At 45.0% G+C, this 18,825-nt stretch overlaps 1 protein-coding gene across 3 annotated transcripts in view; it reads left to right on the plus strand.

The window, feature by feature from the left end:
* SLC4A4 (solute carrier family 4 member 4) overlaps positions 1–18,825 on the plus strand; it is a 355,442-nt gene that overhangs the window by 185,429 nt on the left and 151,188 nt on the right. For all 3 annotated transcript variants that reach the window (XM_038758874.1, XM_038758873.1, XM_038758875.1), the window contains exons 5-6: positions 1,157–1,317; positions 6,698–6,877. In XM_038758874.1, coding sequence (XP_038614802.1) covers positions 1,157–1,317; positions 6,698–6,877 — 341 coding nt within the window. The remainder of the gene's footprint in view (positions 1–1,156; positions 1,318–6,697; positions 6,878–18,825) is intronic.

Genomic DNA, 18,825 nt, shown 5'->3' on the forward strand with positions numbered 1-18,825 from the left:
AGGGGCTATCTCCAACCTAATTAAATTATACCTACCCTGGTGTTTAGAACAGTGCTTGACACAGAGTGAGCATGGCATAATGGATAGAGCAAGGGCCTGGAAGCCAGAAGGATGTGAGTTCTAATCCTGACTCCGTCACTTGTCTGTTGCGTGACCTTGGGCAAGTCACTTCTCTGTGCCTCATTTACCTCATCTGTAAAGTGGGATTGATTGTGAGCCCCACGCGGTATATGGACTAAGTTCAATCTGGTTAACTTGTAGCTACCCCAGCATTTAGTACACTACTTGGCACAGAGAAAGCACTTAAGAAATACCATTTAAAAAATGCTACAAAAAGAGTGCCTCCCTCTGCCCTTACGTTCCCTAGTTTCAAAACACAAAGGGCAAGAACCCCAGATCCGAAATCCCCAGATAATTGTCTCTCCCTCTGTTGTTGCAGTGTGGCCTAGTAAAGCAGCAAAGCACAGAAGCAGCATGGCTCAGTGGAAAGAACACGGGCTTTGGAGTCAAAGGTCATGGGTTCAAATCCCGGCTCCACCACTTGTCAGCTGTGTGACTTTGAGCAAGTCACTTAACTTCTCTGGGCCTCAGTTACCTCATCTGTAAAATGGGGATTAAGACTGTGAGCCCCCCATGGGACAACCTGATCACCTTGTAACCTCCCCAGCACTTAGAACAGTGCTTTGCACATAGTAAGCGCTTAATAAATGCCAATATTATTATTATTATTATTAGTGGGTGGAGCATGGACCTGGGAACAAGGAAGACCTGGGTTCTAATCCCGACTCCACCGCTTCTCTACTGTGCGATCTTGGGCAAGTCATGTCACTTCTTTGAGCCTCAGTTCCCCCGCCTGTAAAATGGGGACTGAGACTGTGAGTCCCTTGTGGGACAGGGATTGTGTCCAACCTGATTAGCTTGTATCTACCACAGCACCGAGAACAGTGCTTGACACATAGTAAGTGCTTACCAAGAACCATCATCATTATTATTAGTAGTGATTATTATTATTCCGTCATGGCACTGCGCTTACCAAGGACCATCATCATTATTATTATTCCATCATGGCACCACCATCTGGGACACTGGGCCTCCCTCGGGTGTCTGCGGCAGGCCAGGTGTCTGACCTCCCTCTCAATGATGTTCCCTTCGCCAGGTGGATCAAGTTCGAGGAGAAGGTGGAGCAGGGCGGAGAGCGATGGAGCAAGCCCCATGTTGCCACGCTTTCGCTACACAGCTTGTTCGAGCTGCGGACCTGCATGGAGAAAGGATCCATCATGTTGGACCGGGAGGCCGCTTCTCTCCCGCAGTTAGTGGGTCAGTACGCTTCCGGGAGGCCCGGCTCTGGGTGGCAGCTGCATGGGCGTCCATCAAGCAGTCACATCTCCCGAGCACCTACTGTGTGCAGAGCTCTGTGCCAGCAGGTTGTTTGGGAGAGTACAATTGAGAAAGACACACAGTCCCTGCCCTTCAAGGAACTCGCTGTCTTCTTGGGGAGACTGACTGACACAAGGCATTCCATTCACAAAATACTCTAATAGTAATAACTGTGATATCAAACAGGAACTCCTTACCATCAGCTTTAAAGCACACAATCATCCTGCCCCTTCTAACATTAACTCACTACTTTTCTACTACACTCAGCCCACACACTTCACTCCTCTGATCCCTGTACCCCGATCCTATCTATCTCGCTGCTGACCTCTCACCCATGTCCTGTGTCTGGACTGGATCATCCTCCTTCTTCACATCATACAGACCATCACTCTCCCCACCTTCAAAGCCTTACTGAAGGCACATCTCCTCCAAGAGGCCTTCCCTGACTAAGCTCTCATTTCTTCTCCTCCCACTCCTTTTTGCTTTGCTCTTGTACTTGGATTTGTTCCCTTAATTCTCCCTTCCCTCAGCCCCACAGTATTTATGCACCTATCCATAATTTATTTATCTGTATTAATGTCTGTCTCCCACTCTAGACTTTAAGCTCAATGTGGGCAGGAAATGTGTCTACCAATTCTGTTAAAGTGTACTCTCCCAAGTGCTTAGTACAGTGCTCTGCACACAGTAAGCACTCGATAAATATGATTGGTTGATTTATTTCAAAGGAAGGATGGATGGAGAAGTACATAAATAGACAAAGGTTAATGGAAGTCAAGAAGGGCCAAGGGCAACTAGGGTGACTGTGGGATGGATACAATTAAGCGCTGTTGAAAACAGTCAATTGCTTAACAAATAAGAAGGAATAAAAGGGATAAAAAGGCCAGTATCCCTGGGGTCCATATGTCAGTCAGTCAGTCAGTCGTATTTATTGTGTGCGGAACACTGTACTGAATGCTTCAGAGAGTACAATATAACAATAAACAGACACACCCCTTGCCCACAGTGAGCTTACAGTCTAGCGGGGGAGACAGGTGTTAATATACATGAATAAATTACAGATATGTACCTAAATGGTGTGGGGCTGGGAGCAGGCATGAATAAGGTTTTGCCCCAAGTAGCCCTGAGGCCAAGTAGCTTGGCCACAGAGTCTGAACTGGGGGATTATTGAGAGCGGGACCCTCCTGTCTGTCCCTGAATTTTGTGTTTTGCACATAGTAAGCGCTTAACAAATGCCATCATCATTATTATTATTATTATTATTTGGCCCATCCCCACGTAAGTGATCAATCCTGAGATCCTGGAAGAGTTGAAGTCGGCTTTGTCCGGGGGGGCCGGCTGACGGGTAGTAGATCCCTTGATGAGGCCTGTCTTTCTCATGGAGTGCAGAATCCCAGCTGACAGTCTTAGGAATTTCATGAGTCTAGCACGACCCCTGACTGGATCATCAGTGACCCCACGATGGGGACCACCATGTTGGAGGGAAGATTCACCGGGAAAATTTGACATTTATTTTTCAAATAAACCATGATTGATGGATGTTTATGCCTAGCCATTCACTCTGTGTCTAGCCAACAGCCTGCCGGTTCTCCATCCCACCCCCCAACTTTCCATTCAACACTGTCACGTTGGGGAAGGGAGAGAAGAGGAGGCAGTGAGTTTACATTTCCTCTCAGCAGCATACAACTCCTGAGTCCACAACTGTGGATGTGGACCAAATGTAGCTGGGTGGAAAGTTTCTCATAGTTGGCAAGGCTGATGGTGCTGAAAATTGAAATTTGATTCATGAGGAGATCACTTGGAGCATGAGGCAGGGGGAGAGTTGGGCTTTCTCCAAAGGAAATGGAAGGTAAAAGTTTCTGGGGGCTCACACCACTGACTCTCTCCATGGCCAAGAACGGCAGAGAGGTGGCTATCCAAGAGCTTGGGGTTGTCGTAAAATCAATTGATTGGTTTTTGAGTCAGGTTGGCAGGATTTATGTTCATCTTGGGACCCAGGAATCAGTTTGGAAATAAATTCTCCCCAACGAGCTAGCTGGAGAAAGGAGAGGGATTCAGAAATATAGTAAGAAGGTGATGGGGTTGAGGAGGGAGAGGGCAGAACTCCTATAACAAAGGCTTTAAACAGTCAGGACATTGCAAGTCCCTCATTTTGATCCAGTCCCTGCCCTGTCAAATCTTTTCCCCCAGGGAGTCACCCTCTCCCTTCTCAAAGTCCCACCCCAACCTCACCTGCACTCAAAATGAAAAGCAGGCCATCCGGTTTATCATATTCTCCAGATCATTTTTTGTTTTATTTTCCTCTGCACAACGTCAGGGTAAACACTACTGTAGAACCCCAGGCCCTAGTGGACAATGCTTCAGAATCCTGGGAATCAACCGGCCTGCTGACCCTGGACAAGTCAAGTAATGACTCTGTGCCTCAGTTTCCGCCTCTATAAAATAGGGATAAAATAGCTTCTCTCTCTCCCATAGACTTTGACCCCCTCCTGGGTGGGATAAGATCCGTCACTGATGAGATTATTTTATCTCTACCCCAGCACTTGGCAGAATGCTTGGCCCATAGAGGGCACTTAATAAATAACATTATTATCATCTGCCTCTTTCTTGACTTAATGCTCCTACCTTTCCAGCCTTTCCTACTGTCATCAGGTCTGATGAGAGTGTCAAAAACAATAATAATAATAATAATAATTGTGGGATGTGTTAAGTGCTTACTGTGTGCCAGGCACTGTAGGAAGTGCTGGGGGAGATATCAGCAAATCGGGATGGACACAGTCCCTGTTCCACATCCGGCTCCCGATCTTCATCCCCGTTTTACAGATGAGGTCACGGAGGCCCAGAGAAGTGAAGTGACTTGCCCAAAGTTACACAGCAGGCCAATCGTGGAGCCAGGGTTAGAAATCAGATCTTTCTTACTCCCAGGCCTGTGCTGTATCAGTTAGGCCATGCTGCTTCTCTGTCCAAACATATGCTGTGTGTGTGTGTGTGTGTGTGTGTGTGTGTGTGTGAGGTGTGTGTGTGTTTTTGTGTGTGTATTGGGGGGTGAGGGGCAGAACGAGGTTAGAGAGAAGCAAGCATGTGATTCTGAAGCATTTTCCCATCCCCCCAAATGCTGTCTAAGCAGGAGACAGTAATAGAAATGAGAAGGCCAAAGAAATGAGCAACTCAGTTTTCCTCTTCCTCTTCTCCTCCTCGTTTTGCTGAGGCCTCCCATCACATCTGAGCCGGGACCGGCCTTTGTGAATTCTGATATCACCGTCTGAGGGAACGACGTGGGGAAGTGGAAGGGGAGGAGGCTGGAGATTCATTCAGTTGTATTTATTGAGCCCTTACTGTGTGCAGAGCACTGTACTAAGCGTGTGGACAGTACAGTTCGGCAACAAATGACTATCTGCTTGGAAAGCAAGTGCGAGCCGTGAGGTTTCAGTTACCAAAAGTGATAAGATCACGCATTTGCCCACCTGTGGTGTGTTGAGAGGAATATATTTTTCCCCAGCACCTTAAGCACTGGTAAGTTTTGTGCCCCCAGTGGATTTAGAGCGGGGTTTCCTGACTAAATGACCCTTTATCCATGGGCTCAGCTCCCATTGAGGTCAATTCACTCAGATTGAATGGCCTAAGAAAGACCGTGAGCACAACTGGACTGTTGGTTCTTTTGAAATTGCCACGATAATTGTTCCTGCGGATGACCATTCAAATCATACCTGTATTCAGTCCAATGGGGTTTGAATTCCTCTTTCACGTACAAAGGCAATGCCCTTCAAGTGCATTCCAGAGATTTCTTTGTGTCAAAGAGGCTCTGGGAATCGAGGTTCTCTCTTTGGAGAGGGGAAAAGGTTTTATTCCTGGCCTGCCCTTCATGGAGTCAGTCTTTCTGAACTGGGCAGGTTGATCAGACCATTCCTCATTCTGTTTCCTGTTTCTCAAATGCTTTCCTTCTTTTCTTCTCTTGTCTTTTCCTTCCTTTTCTTCTCCTTTTTTCATTAAGCCAGGAGAAGTTGTAGAGAAAGAATTCAGCACCTTCTTGCTGAAATAGGAACAGCTGAATTTATAAAACCAAAGATTTAGCCATAAAATAAAAGCATCTGTGATAAATGTGACCGCCCCCCGCCCCTCCTACACACAAACACATAAACACACTTCCCGACATCCCTGCCTCTAATTGGAAAGGATTTATAGCGAGCGACTGGGGAGATTTTGAGCTGGATCCTGGGTCATTTTTATGGAGAACTAATTAAGAACAAAAGCCACATGGGTGTTAAGAAATACCTGTTGTAACCAGAAGTTTCTGGCCAGGGACAGAGAGGACAAGCCCTGAGGTAGAATGGTTAGGGGAATGAATGGAGGGTGGTGGGTGGGAGAGGAAAGTCTTCGGGGAACCGGGCAGAGGAAATTCTTAAGTCCAGAGGTTGTAAATGATGCATAGCTCTCGTAACATTGACGGCGGAAATTCTTTGATTGAGTCTTTGCTTCAGCTGTGAGGCGGACATTCCTTAAGGACCCCAGTGGGTGCCAAAGAGTGGATTTTGCCTTCCTAGACCCTTTGACACCCCTCTCCTCACCTCACCAGTGGCATTCTAGACTGTGATCCCACTGTTGGGTAGGGACCGTCTCTATATGTTGCCAACTTGTACTTCCCAAGCGCTTAGTACAGTGCTCTGCACACAGTAAGTGCTCAATAGATATGAATGAATGAATGAATCAAATCACTCAATCAGCTCAGGCTCAGTGGAAACAGTGCGGGCTTGGGAGTCAGAGGTCATGGGTTCTAATCCTGTCCCTGCCACTTCTCAGCTGTGTGACCTTGGGCAAGCCACTTAACTTCTCTGAGCCTCAGTATACTCATCTGTAAAATGGGGATGAAGACTGTGAGCCCCATGTGGGACAACCTGATCACCTTGTATCCCCCCAGCGCTTAGAACAGTGCTTTGCACATAGTAAGCGCTTAACAAATGCCATCATTATTATTATTGTTACTTGACCTCACTGATTTCCTACAGCAGCCCAGAGAGTAACCTTATTCTAGTGATGGTATTTAGGGCTTATTATTAAGTGCTTATTATGTGCCAAACACTGTAGTAGGTCCAAGATAGGTTGGACATAGTCCGTCTAGCATATGGGGCTCACAGACTAAGAGAAAGGGAGGACAGGCATTATATCCCGGGAAAACTGAGGCGAAGAGAGAGGTTAAGTGCCTTGCCCAAAGTCATGCAACAATCAACAGGGGGATCCTGGTTCTCCTGACTCCCACACTCATGCTGTTTTCTGCAGTCCACACTGGGCCTCTGATTTTTTTTTTTCTTTCTCTTTTTTCTACCAGATATGATAGTGGAGAATCAGATCGAGACAGGACTGTTGAGGGCCGACTTGAAGGATAAAGTGACGTACACCCTGCTCCGGAAGCACCGGCACCAAACCAAGAAATCCAACCTCCGCTCCCTGGCAGACATCGGGAAGACGGTCTCAAGTGCAAGTAGGATGTTTAGCGGCACCGATAATGGTAATGTGAGGCCAGCTGGCTCCTCTCTTTTCTTCTCCTCTCTCACACATTCCTTCTGTGTCCTTCTCTCCCATCTTCCTTCTCCAGTTCTGAGGTTCCTCGGTCATCTTTCTCGGTTTCTTTCCTTTCTCTTGAGTCCTGGCTCCATCGCCATTTCACGATTTTCTTTTTGCAGGCTTCTGGCTCTGGGCACCCAGCAGGCCCAACCGTGTCACCTCCGGGATGGCCTAGCAGGGGAGTGGGCACTGTTTGGTCAAGGAGGCTGCGGCCTACCCGTTGGTCCACTGCTCTCCTGACTCACATGGGCAGACCCAGGCACCCTCAGAGTGGGGATCCAGGGCATCCTCCTCAACAGATGTGGTAGGGCAATGAGTCTTCCATAACCCAGGGCACATGTTGGGTCTCAGAACATACGGCTGAGGCAATTGAAATCCTCTGAAGGGGGCTTAGCTAAGGAGCCATCCCTTCAATCAGAACTTCAGACTAAGACTTAACATTATCCTGGGCCACTTTCCACAACAAGGGGCTTTTTCCATATGCCATAATTAGAGTCAAGTGTGGGTATGTTTAATCTAGACGGATTCTTCCTCTGCTGCGATTGGGAAAAGAGAGAGGGAAGACTTTGGTTTCTGTATATTCCCTCCTTGGAGGTATTTTCCTCACAGATTTGACCATAGAGGGACAAACTTCTGGGTTCTTGAATATCGTTTTTCAAACACATCGCTGGATTGGGTAAAGTCCGAGGCAGGAAACAGCTCAGTAGCCGTTAGAAAGAAAAGCAGATTGCTGGAGCTTAGCTGTTCAGCGTGGAGTTAGTGGAGGTTTTCCAATCTTTTGGGCCTGAAGAGAAATGTGCACATTTGCTAGGCTTTGGGAGCGCTGGACTGAGCTTGCAGAATAACACATAAAATATTGCTGTGACAAAGGGGGTTTGAATAAATTGCAAAGAAATAAAATTCCATGCTACACAACCAACCCCTCTGGGGCAGATAGGGTTTCCTCACTCAACATCAGGTTTGACTTTGTCTAAGGGAGAGCCCATATTATGTTGCTTTTACAGCTTTGTTTCAGGACTCACCCGTTCTCTCAGGCTCTTGGTTTGTTTGTAGGTTTGGGAGAGGGTGAAACGCTCACTGTTATTTGATGAATTGTTGATGCTTTCAAAAGATAATTCAAAAACAAAGGGGGTTCCGCACCAGAGTACTCCCGTTCGATTTTGCTGATTCTTCCGCATTCTCACTGCTGGTCAGAAAGGCTTCCATTTTCTCGCCTTCCTTAGGCTGTTTTGAAAATCAGTGACCACTCTGGGCCAGAAGGCTACCTGGTGTTTGACCAGACACCAAGTCTGGGTGTTGAGCAGATGCCAAGTGGGGGATGGTGGCACTCGCTGCGGGTAAGGTTGTCATAATAATAATAATAATGGCATTTATTAAGCACTTACTATGTGCAAGGCACTGTTTGAAGTGCTGGGGAGGTTACAAGGTGATTAGGTTGTCCCACAGGAGCCTCACAGTCTTAATCCTCATTTTTCAGATGAGGTAACTGAGGCACAGAGAAGTTGCCAAAGTCACACAGCTGACAAGTGGCGGAGACGGGACTTGAACCCATGACCTCTGACTCCAAAGCCCGGGCTCTTTCCACTGAGCCATGCTGCTTCTCATGGGATGAGGAAGCAGATGGAGTGAAACCATGGCTCCTGTGGGGGTTCAGGTTGGCTTGGTGTACCACGCCACGCCTCCCACCCTCCCAAGAAAATCAAATGGAACTGTCCATTGCTTCCTAAAGGAGGTGTGGAGAGGACAGGGGAAGTGGGAAGGGTTTGGCTGAACAGACCAGGAGAACTTCTCTAGACTGTAAGCTCATTTTGGGCAGGGAATTGTGTCTGTTATATTGTTATATTGTACTCTCTCAAGTGCTAAGTACAGTTTCAGAGCATCTAGGAGAAAGGGGGTGGCTTTTAAGAGCAGTTAGTCCAACAATCCAAGCTCCAGTGGAAGAGTCGTCCAAAGAATTGGACCTCAAATATTAATACCAGGTGCATTACTCAAGTTACCCAATTTGTGATCCTATCTCCTGCACACATAGTTCAGAAGGTAATTGACATCTCCCCTTGTGCGCTACTGTATTGTACTTTCCCAAATGCTTAGTACAGTGCTCTGCCCACAGTAAGCGCTCAATACATATTATTGAGTACACAGTACGCTGCTTGAGGAAGCAGTGTGGCTCAGTGGAAAGAGCACGGGCTTTGGAGTCAGAGATCATGGGTTCAAATCCTGACTCCTCCAACTGTCAGCTTTGTGACTTTGGGCAAGTCACTTAGTTTCTCTGGGCCTCAGTTACTTCATCTGTAAAATGGAGATTCAAACTGTGAGCCCCCCGTGGGACAACCTGATCACCTTGTAACCTCCCCAGTGATTAGAACAGTGCTTTGCACATAGTAAGCACTTAACAAATACCATCATGATTATTACATAACCCTGATCGATTGATCAATTGCAGAGTCCTACGTGCTGGTCTGGAGAGGTGGATCAGAAGACCAGACTTTTCCTTCCTGAGTCTTGAGGCAATCTGCTTCCACCAACTGTCTCTAGTGGAGAGAGCACAGGCGCAGTCAGAGGACCTGCATTCTAATCCTGCCTCTGCCTTTTGTCTGCAGTGTGACTTTGGACAAGTCACTTCTCTTCTCTGTGCATAAGTAACCTCATCTGCAAAATGGGGATCAAGATTGTGAGCCCCATGTGGAACATGGATTGTGATCAGCTTGATTAGTTTGTATCTTCCCCAGTGCTTAGTATGGTGCCTGGCACTTACTAAGAGCTAAACCCCGCCAATTAGCTGTGTGACTTTGGCCAAGTCACTTAACTTCTCTGTGCCTCAGTTCCCTCATCTGCAAAATAGGAATTAAGACTGTAAGCCCCACGTGGGACAACCTGATCACCTTGTATCCCCCCAGCACTTAGTGCTTTGCACATAGTAAGCGCTTAACAAATGCCATCATTATCATTAAAAAAAGAATGCTTGTACTAAGGCTAAACTTAGATTATCCCTGAGATTCACATTTCCTGCCTCTTTTTAAATATCCAGGGAAGGGGTAAAGGCCTGAGAACACTCAGTGTTATGGATTTCTCGGACCTATGAGTTATGTTAGATGAAACTTTCTGGCCTCAGGTTCCTTACGTTTTCTATGTGATTACTGCAGCTAGTTTTCTTGCTCTCAGAAACCTATGTGGGTGAACCTCTTCTTGAGACACTTCAGAATTCATTATTAATTCATTATATAAATTAATTCTGCATTGCATAACCATTTTATATAATCTTTGGAAGGGCATTTGCCAGTAGAAATTTCATTCATTCATTCATTCAATCATATTTATTGAACGCTTACTGTGTGCAGAGCACCGTACCAAGCGCTTGGGACGTACAAGTTGGCAACATATAGAGATGGTCCCTACCCAACAACGGGCTCACAGTCTAGAAGGGGGAGACAGACAACAAAACAAAACATGTGGACAGGTGTCAAGTCATCAGAATAAATAGAAGTAAAGCTAGATGCACATCATTAACAAAATAAATAGAATAGTAAATATGTATAAGTAAAATAAATAGAGTAATAAATCTGCACAAACATATATACAGGTGCTGCGGGAGGGGGTGGAGGTAGGGCGGGGGGGATAGGGAGGAGGAGAGGAAAAAGGGGGCAGTGTTACAGAGTTGTCCATTAAAATAGGAATAATAATGCCTTCCAATAATAGCTTTCAGTGATAGTAGTCGTTTTGACAATGCAAGTATTCCAATCGATCAATCAGTCATATTGTGTGAAGGGCACTGTACTAAGCATTTGGAAGAGTACAATATAACAGAGTTAATAGACACATTTTCTGCCCACAGTGAGTTTACAGTCTAAGGAGGAAGGCAGACATTAATATAAATAAAATATTTCAGATATGTGCATAAGTGCTGTAAGTCTGAGGGAGGGGAGAATAAAAGGTACAATTCCAGGGAGAAAAGTAAATGAGGGCTTAGTCAGCGAAGGCCTTTTGGAGGAGATGCGCTTTTAATAAGGTTTTGAAAGTGTGAAGCGTGACTGTCTGTCAGATATTCATTCATTCATTCATTCATTCAATCGTATTTATTGAGCGCTTACTGTGTGCAGAGCACTGTACTAAGTGCTTGGGAAGTACAAGTTGGCAACATATAGAGACGGTCCCTACCCAACAGCAGACTCACAGTCTAGAAGGGTGAGACAGACAACAAAACAAAACATATTAACAAAATAAAATAAAATAAGATATGAAGAGGGAGGGCATTCCAGACCAGAGGCAGGACTTGAGCAGTCGGCGGCGAAATTGACAAGATCAAGAGCAGTGAATAGGTTGGCATTAGAGGAGCAACGTTTGTGGGCTGGGCTATGAGTAAGAGTAAAATAGGTGGGGGCAAGATGATTGCTTTAAAGCTGAGGGCAACAGTAATAAGTTGCTTCATTAAGGTCAAAACCTTACAAACCTTATAAACTCCTCCTTTAGAGGGGTGAATGATTTGTTTTCTCTCTAAAAATCCCCTCAGTCCAGGATGAACTGTGGGCTTTTAGCACCCCGGTATGGGTGGGATCCTAAATGGTTAGAATAGAACTGGAGGGATGCTTAAAATGACACAATTCAGCCCCATCCCAAGATACTTTATTAACTTGGTGTCACTAATCCAGAAGGTCTGTAAGCTATAATGGGCATTCCTCCCAGGTAGTAAATTTCATTCAAGTGTTATAATTTCTCTTTATTTTAATGGATGCATTCATACGGTATTAATGTTGTGTAAAGAGGTTAATGAGGTGTGCAGTCTGAAAGTGTCAGATTTATGCCCCGCTGACTTCCCATCTCTCGGCATTAGGTTTACGCCTCGTAATACTTGGGACTTCTGGCTTATACCTGACTCCCATTGGCTCAAAGTCTTGCTAGGAATAACTTTTAATCATCTCTCCCATTATTTGAAGCATTAAGTTCTCCCAAGTGCTTACACCTTGCTCTGCACACAGTAAACACTCAGTAAGTACCATTGATTGGTTAATTGATTGGACGATTTAGAGTCACTCATGTGAGAGTCACAGAAAGAAGTTGAGGTGTTAATTCACAAGCTAGCTTTCGAACAGGAGCACTTCCATGCTGTCCGTGGTGGTCAAAAATGTGATTTTCGATCATCTTCATTTTTATGGTCGTTAAAAAATGGGTTATACAGTGGACCTTGTCTGGTCTGTGGTTCAGTGGGGCTTTAGATGACCCTACTGAAAGGATTGGGTTGGGGTGGAGAAGGGAAATTGGAGAGGAAAAAGGGAATTAATATTGGGGAACCAAAGCCCCTCCCTCGATTTTCCAGCTTGCCCTCTCCATCGATGTCTTCACAAAGTTTCAGGGATGGCTCTATCAGCTCTATCCCTGGCCTTCCTTTCTCTGCCTCACCCAGTGAGCCTTTTTCTTAACACTCTCCTCTACTTTCTCCTTGCTGAGACAGAGAATGAGGGCTCACCCCCCTGCTCTGGACCTCGGACAGAACTGCGTGTCGGGGACCATGTGCTTTCTATCTTGCACTAGAACCAGTGTGTGTATGTTTTTTTTTTTTACCAACAGAGAAGCAGTGTAGCCTAGTGAAAACAACATGAGTCTGGGAGTTAGAGGACCTAGGTTCTAATCCCTGCTCTGCCATTTGTCTGCTGTGTGACCTTGGCAAATCACTTAACTTCTCTGTGCCTCAATTACCTCCTCTCTAAAATGAGGATCGTGAGACCTATATGGGATGTGGATTGTGTCCAAACTGATTACTTTGTATCTATCCCAGTGCTTAATAACATGCCCGACATATAGTATGTAACTAATAAATACCATTAAAAAAGAGAAAAGACGTCAAAGGAGAGCAATTGCTCTTCATGTAAAGGTGATGGAGAAATACAATCACATGTTAAGCAGTGAGTGAAACAGTAATCTAGCTAATAGCTTATTCCCTTTTGACATTGGTGAATGATTCATAGGTTAAGGGGTGAATCTGTCTTCAAGTAATTGAAAATTTATTCTGTGGGTGTCAGAGTGTCTTCATCTTCAGAAAACAAATTGCAGGAGAAGTTTAGGTTAGGTAGAAGGAAACTATTCTTGACCATTGGGGTGAATCAAGACTGGAACAGGTTAACAAGAGATTCTGTGGCTCTGCCACCCCTGAAAATCTTTTAAAATGAAATAAACCTTCTGCTCTGACTTTCCTCTAACTAGAGGCTGAGGGATGTTCCGAATGACTTGTGGAGTTGATCAACATCTCCCTTAAGATGTGGCAGTCTATTTAGTCACCCACTATTAGAAGGAATAGTTGAATTTAATAACAGTTCACTTGCTTTATCAGCTATGTAGCTACTCTGGATTCTTGACCTCCTCCTTTTTTTTTTGTATCTCACGCTTAATGTTAATGTGTGTGGGTTTTGATGCCTTCATTTTTTTCCACCCCTAAAGGAGTAAGAAGAAGATTTTTAGGACTTTGAGTTTTACAGCCCCTTCTCTATGTCTCATCTTCAGGAATGTCAGAAAATAGTCCATATGGAGTGAGTATCTTAACGAATGGTCATCTTTCTCAAGAGCACGGGGACTGGCTAATAAACTTGAGCAGAGATGATGGCCAGAGTAATATTTGCAGCCACATGTTAATGGAAAATCCTAGTATTACATTATTCTCCATATTTCATTCTCTGTTTTTGCTCCTAAGCACTATTCTTGCAATTCTTGCTATTCCGGTTAGATAAGACGGCATTTGAAATCATTCAAGTGAAAGCCATTACTTGAGAGTTGAAGAAAACCTCCACAAACTGCATTTAAAAAAAAATGGGATTCCTTGCTATTGCAAATAGGAATGTATTGAATTATGCAAAGGTAGGGATTGAAGTGATCCATTTCATCTAGTTCCCAAACAAAATTTATGGTTTGAGGAAGCTTTTCACTCTTCCCAGAAAGCAGCTGCCTCACACATCACTCGTGATGCTGAACTGTTGGCTCGGTGACTGGCTTTTAGGAGTCATTATATGAGTTTGTCCCCCAAAATGCATCACCTTCCCTGCTGATTTTGGCCTGTCTGCTAGAAAATCTCCTTTGAAACAAAAAAATGTAGTTGAATTACTTTGATAAATCATGTTAATCTGAATTAGAGTCCAAAATGTCTCTGCCTGAAGCCAGAGCCTGGCAAACAGATCAGATTCCAAACGGAATGGTAGTTTAATAACAATAATAATAATGGTATTTGTTAAGCGCTTACTGTGTACCAGGCATTGTATTGGGGTGAATACAAACAAATCAGGTTGGACACAGTCCCTGTCCCACATAGGGCTCACAGTCTCAATCCCCATTTTACAGGTGAGGTATCCGAGGTGCAGAGAAGTGAAGTGACTTGCCCAAGGTCACACTGCAGGCAACAGGCTTAAAGTGGGGAGATTATAGATAACTGGCAATATAGGTTTTAGTCATGCCTAGTTGCTTAAAGTGGGGAGATTATAGATAACTGGCAATATAGGTTTTAGTCATGCCTTGTCGAGATTCATTGAAACATAAGACCCACTCCAAGTTTTTTTACAGTGGAAAATCTTCCTTTTGCCAGACTTCCATTTCATAAAATAGTAGCAGAATTAAGTTGGATTCTTAATCTTTTAAATGTGAAAAAAAAACCACAGTAAGAGGAACGTATACTGTAAATTATACCCCATTACCTTATTATCTCGCTCTAATTACAGCAAGTTTGGCTGCAGCTTTGGAAACAAGCTTTTCAAAATCTGAGCACAAGGGGCCTATAAGAGGAGCAAATTTGGTGCAATGCTGAGAACGAAAAGAAAGGAAACTTTCAGGAGTTAAAATCAACATGGGTGAAAGGAACATGGGTGCCTCAGCCACTCCTGGGGATCAAGCAGAGCCTAGCAAAGGGAGGCGTAGCCTAAAGGAAGCACACAGAGTTCTGTGGGGAGAATGTAAACATCCTGACAGCTGGGCCCTACCTGTGCTGCAAAGAGGTTGCTGTTGGCGAACTCATAGGTGCCAGCCTCTTATGCTTGGTACAGTTGCCATTCCACTGCCCCGACCAGATTAGCTGGTGAAAATGCTGAGGTGAATGCCCCGGTTGAGGGGTTCGAGTTTCCTGTGGACACCTGACTTCTGGGCACTTTGCACTGTGGGTTGCAGTCTGTTCGATGAGCCAAACGGAGAACATGAATGTCACCTAAGGACCAGCTAGCTCTAGGAGGGAATTTTTTGTTTGGGTTGGATATCTCTATTCTCAAATTTGCCATGGTGGTCCTTTGGCCTGCGGGCACCCACCCCACTGATCCTGGGGGCCTTTAAGCATGAAATAAGCAAGGAAGCATTTTCCAGGGCTACTGAATGCATGTCTTCCTCTTGGCATGAAACCATTCTGGAAGTAACTCAAGAAGACCCAATCCCCCCTACTTTTAGTTCCTCAGAACCCTGAAAGCCTGCAGAGGTGCAGTTTTGAAAAAAAAAAAAATCAGACTAAGACAGAAGGCAACAAAGTGGCCACCAGCATCACTTACTGATCTTTAACTGCCTCGTAAGCCACATTTCTGGAATGTACTGTTGGGTGTGTGCCCAAGTTTGCCATACGTGTTCTCATTCTGAAATGGTTCTGGGTTAGAAATCAGACTGCCTGCTTCAGCAGGTTTTGCAAGCTCTTTCACCGGCGATTGGAACCCCCTCAGTTTTTTGTGGTTCCTACTTCAACTGCAGGCCCCGTCACAGGCAAAGGTGCCGATGAGCTTGGAGATGTGCTTATTAGTTGTTTTTAGGGTCTGAGGCTCTTCCAAACTCCCTGATCTTTTTTCTTCCTAAGTAGGGATGTCAGAAGGTGAGTAATAATTCTATCCAGAATTTTATTGATGAATCAATCATCAATAAATATTTTTAATGGGCTGTAGGGTAGTCATTATCCTTAGATACAATTATATAATATATAATCATGCTATCTGTTAAGCGCTTACTACATTCATTCATTCATTCATTCATTCGATCGCATTTAACCAAACATACCAACAAAATAAATAAATAAAATAAATTTTATTTATTTATTTTGTTGGTATGTTTGGTTTTGTTCTCTGTCTCCCCCTTTTAGACTGTGAGCCCACTGTTTGGTAGGGACTGTCTCTATATGTTGCCAACTTGTACTTCCCAAGTGCTTAGTACAGTGCTCTGCACACAGTAAGAGCTCAATAAATACGACTGATGATGATGATGATGATGATGATTTATTGAGCGCTTACTGTGTGCAGAGCACTGTACTAAGCACTTGAGCAGTACAATTTGGCAACATATAGAGACGGTCCCAACCCAACAACGGGCTCACAGTCTAGAAAGGGGAGACAGACAACAAAACAAAACATGTAGACAGGTGTCAAAGCTATATGCACATCATTAACAAAATAAACAGAATAGTAAATATGTATATGTCAGGCACTGTACTCAGTGCTGGGGTAGATAACAAGATAATCAGTTTAGATACAGTCCCTGTCCCACAAAGGGTGAACCCTGATTTGACAGTCTTAGTCCCGATTTGACAGATGATGTAACTGAGGCACAGAGAAATGAAGTGACTTGCCCAAGATCACATAGCAGACAAGTGGTGGAGATGGGGTTAGACCCAGATCCTTCTGCTTCTCAGGCCCATGCTTTATCGACTAGATCGCACTGCTTCTTTGCCTTCTTCTCCCTTATGGGGGGTAACACCTCTTCTTCCTCCTGACCTATTTCACTGTGCGGTAAATAACAAAAATAGTCCAGTCACAGATAGTGTTTGATGACACTAGCCATTTGACAACTCATTTTAAGTTGGAGAATGGAACTTCACTTTCATTGTGCCTCATGATGACTGTCAATACTTGAAAAGTCACTGAGTAGCTGTTCACCCAATCAATAATCAAATTATCTTAAACCCAATCACAGTCAAATGTGTGGATTGATCTACAGAGATAAGCCTATGTCATGGCATGTGTTTGCCTATGTTTGTCTATACTAAGAAGCAGCATGGCATAGTGGGTAGACCACAGGCCTGAGTGTCAGAAGGTCATGAGTTCTAATATCAGCTCCGCCACTTGTCTGCTGTGTGACTTTGGGCAAATTGCTTCACATCTCTGTGCCTCAGTCACCTCATCTGTAAAATGGGGATAGAGACTGTGAGCCCCATGTGGGACAGGGACTGTGTCCAACTCGACTTGTTTGTATCCATCCCAGCGCTTAGTAAAGTGCCTGGCACATAGTAAGCACTTAACAAATACCATAATTATTAATTATTATTGTTGTAGCTGAAGGATTGAGAATGAGAAGATGGTTGTCTCTGGAAGTCAATTCTTCCCTGAGCACCACGAAAAATATTTACCCATGCAGAAGAAGGGTGTATCGCATAATCGTTCGTTTTGTGGGATATGAATCCACCAGAATTCAGCACAATGAATCGGCTTTCACTCTTTTTACTTAAGTTTCCAAAGTCCTCTCCATGTACATGTATGTAATGCAAATCATCCTCCAATTCTAATGATGTTTCTACATCCACATTTGCTTCCTGTGTTGTTGTGATGATAAAGTTTATGTCTCGTGGGGCCTAATCCGTGTCTTCCCTGATGGAGTTCGAGGTGAGCCCTGAGTTGGAGGCACAACGTATAATCACGTATTTGTTCAGTTGTATTGTTTTGTGTTTGTGTGTTCGTGTTGTGGGGTCGGTGTCGATGTTTGAACGTGTCGGTGTTCTTGCCACTTGCTCATGTGATTTGTTTGAGATTTTTTTTTTTCTTAACCATGCTTCTACCCTCTCCTTGCTGCCGCATCCACGGCTGCTTGTGTGTCCTCCTCCTCCTCCTCCTCTCCCTCCTCCGCCTCCTCCTGTCTCCTGCTTCTGACATTAAAGCACGCAGCCCGCTTGAGAACTCAGTGCCCTGCCTAGCAACCCGCACGTTGGATGATTCCCTCCGAGTGCAGCGAAGCCCCAGCGTAGGATGGCTGAGTAAGTCCAACACAGGGCCCGGGAGGGGGTCGGGAGGTGGGAAGTTGGGGATGGTTGGGGGATTGGGGACGTGGAAGGGAGGACGGGCTGGAGGGGCTGACAGCTGGAGCAAGGGATTCACCGGGAAGCTCCCGGCTAGTTAAAACACGTTGGAGGAGGAGTAGTGGTCTTGGCGTCAGGGAGGTGAGCGAGGCAGAGAACATTTCTTAGAAAGAGCTTCCCCCGGTTGGCCCTGTGGGAAGAATGGAAAGAGTGAATGTTCCCGTTTTGGTTTGCATTCCCAGATGGCTGAAGAGAGGCTCTCTTTTCTGTCATCCAAAACAGAGTTGTTTTTTGTACTTGAATTAGGTGCCTCTGATGAGGACATTCACCACTGATTGCGTGTGTGGTCAAACAGGCCAGAGGGAAACTAACCATGGGTCTCTGGACACATGGGTAGCATGAGAACACTTTCCCTTGTTGGGCTGTTGGGTTTGTAATGGCAGCGCCTGGGCTGTTTCCAATTTGTCTCCTTGTCTCAAGGTACTTACGAAGTTTCTGCTCAACTTTTCCCCACAAAACGCCCAACAAAACCAACTGAACACCATTAGTGACAAACCTCTCAGCTTCTCGAGACTGTCTGCCTTATCCATATGAAATCATTATTTGTCTTCCATTTCCTCTGCCTTCCTTTTCTCGTGCGCCCCCCCCCAACTGCTTGAGATTCTTGCGGTTTTAAGGGTGAAAAGTGGCCCTTTCCCAGGGCCCTACCTACAGAGGCCTCTCCGAGAAGATGTCGAGAGCATCGTTGTTGGGATGAGTCCCCATTCATTGTTTCTGACCCCTCTGTAGTTGATCTGTAAGAACCTGTGAATTCCTTTAGTTCCTGTCTGCCTTGCTAGACTGCAAGCTCACTGAGAGCAGGGGTTGTGTCTATTACTACAAATTGTGTT

This window comes from Tachyglossus aculeatus, chromosome 17 (assembly GCF_015852505.1).
Source record: "Tachyglossus aculeatus isolate mTacAcu1 chromosome 17, mTacAcu1.pri, whole genome shotgun sequence".
NCBI classification, from domain to species: Eukaryota; Metazoa; Chordata; class Mammalia; order Monotremata; family Tachyglossidae; genus Tachyglossus; species Tachyglossus aculeatus.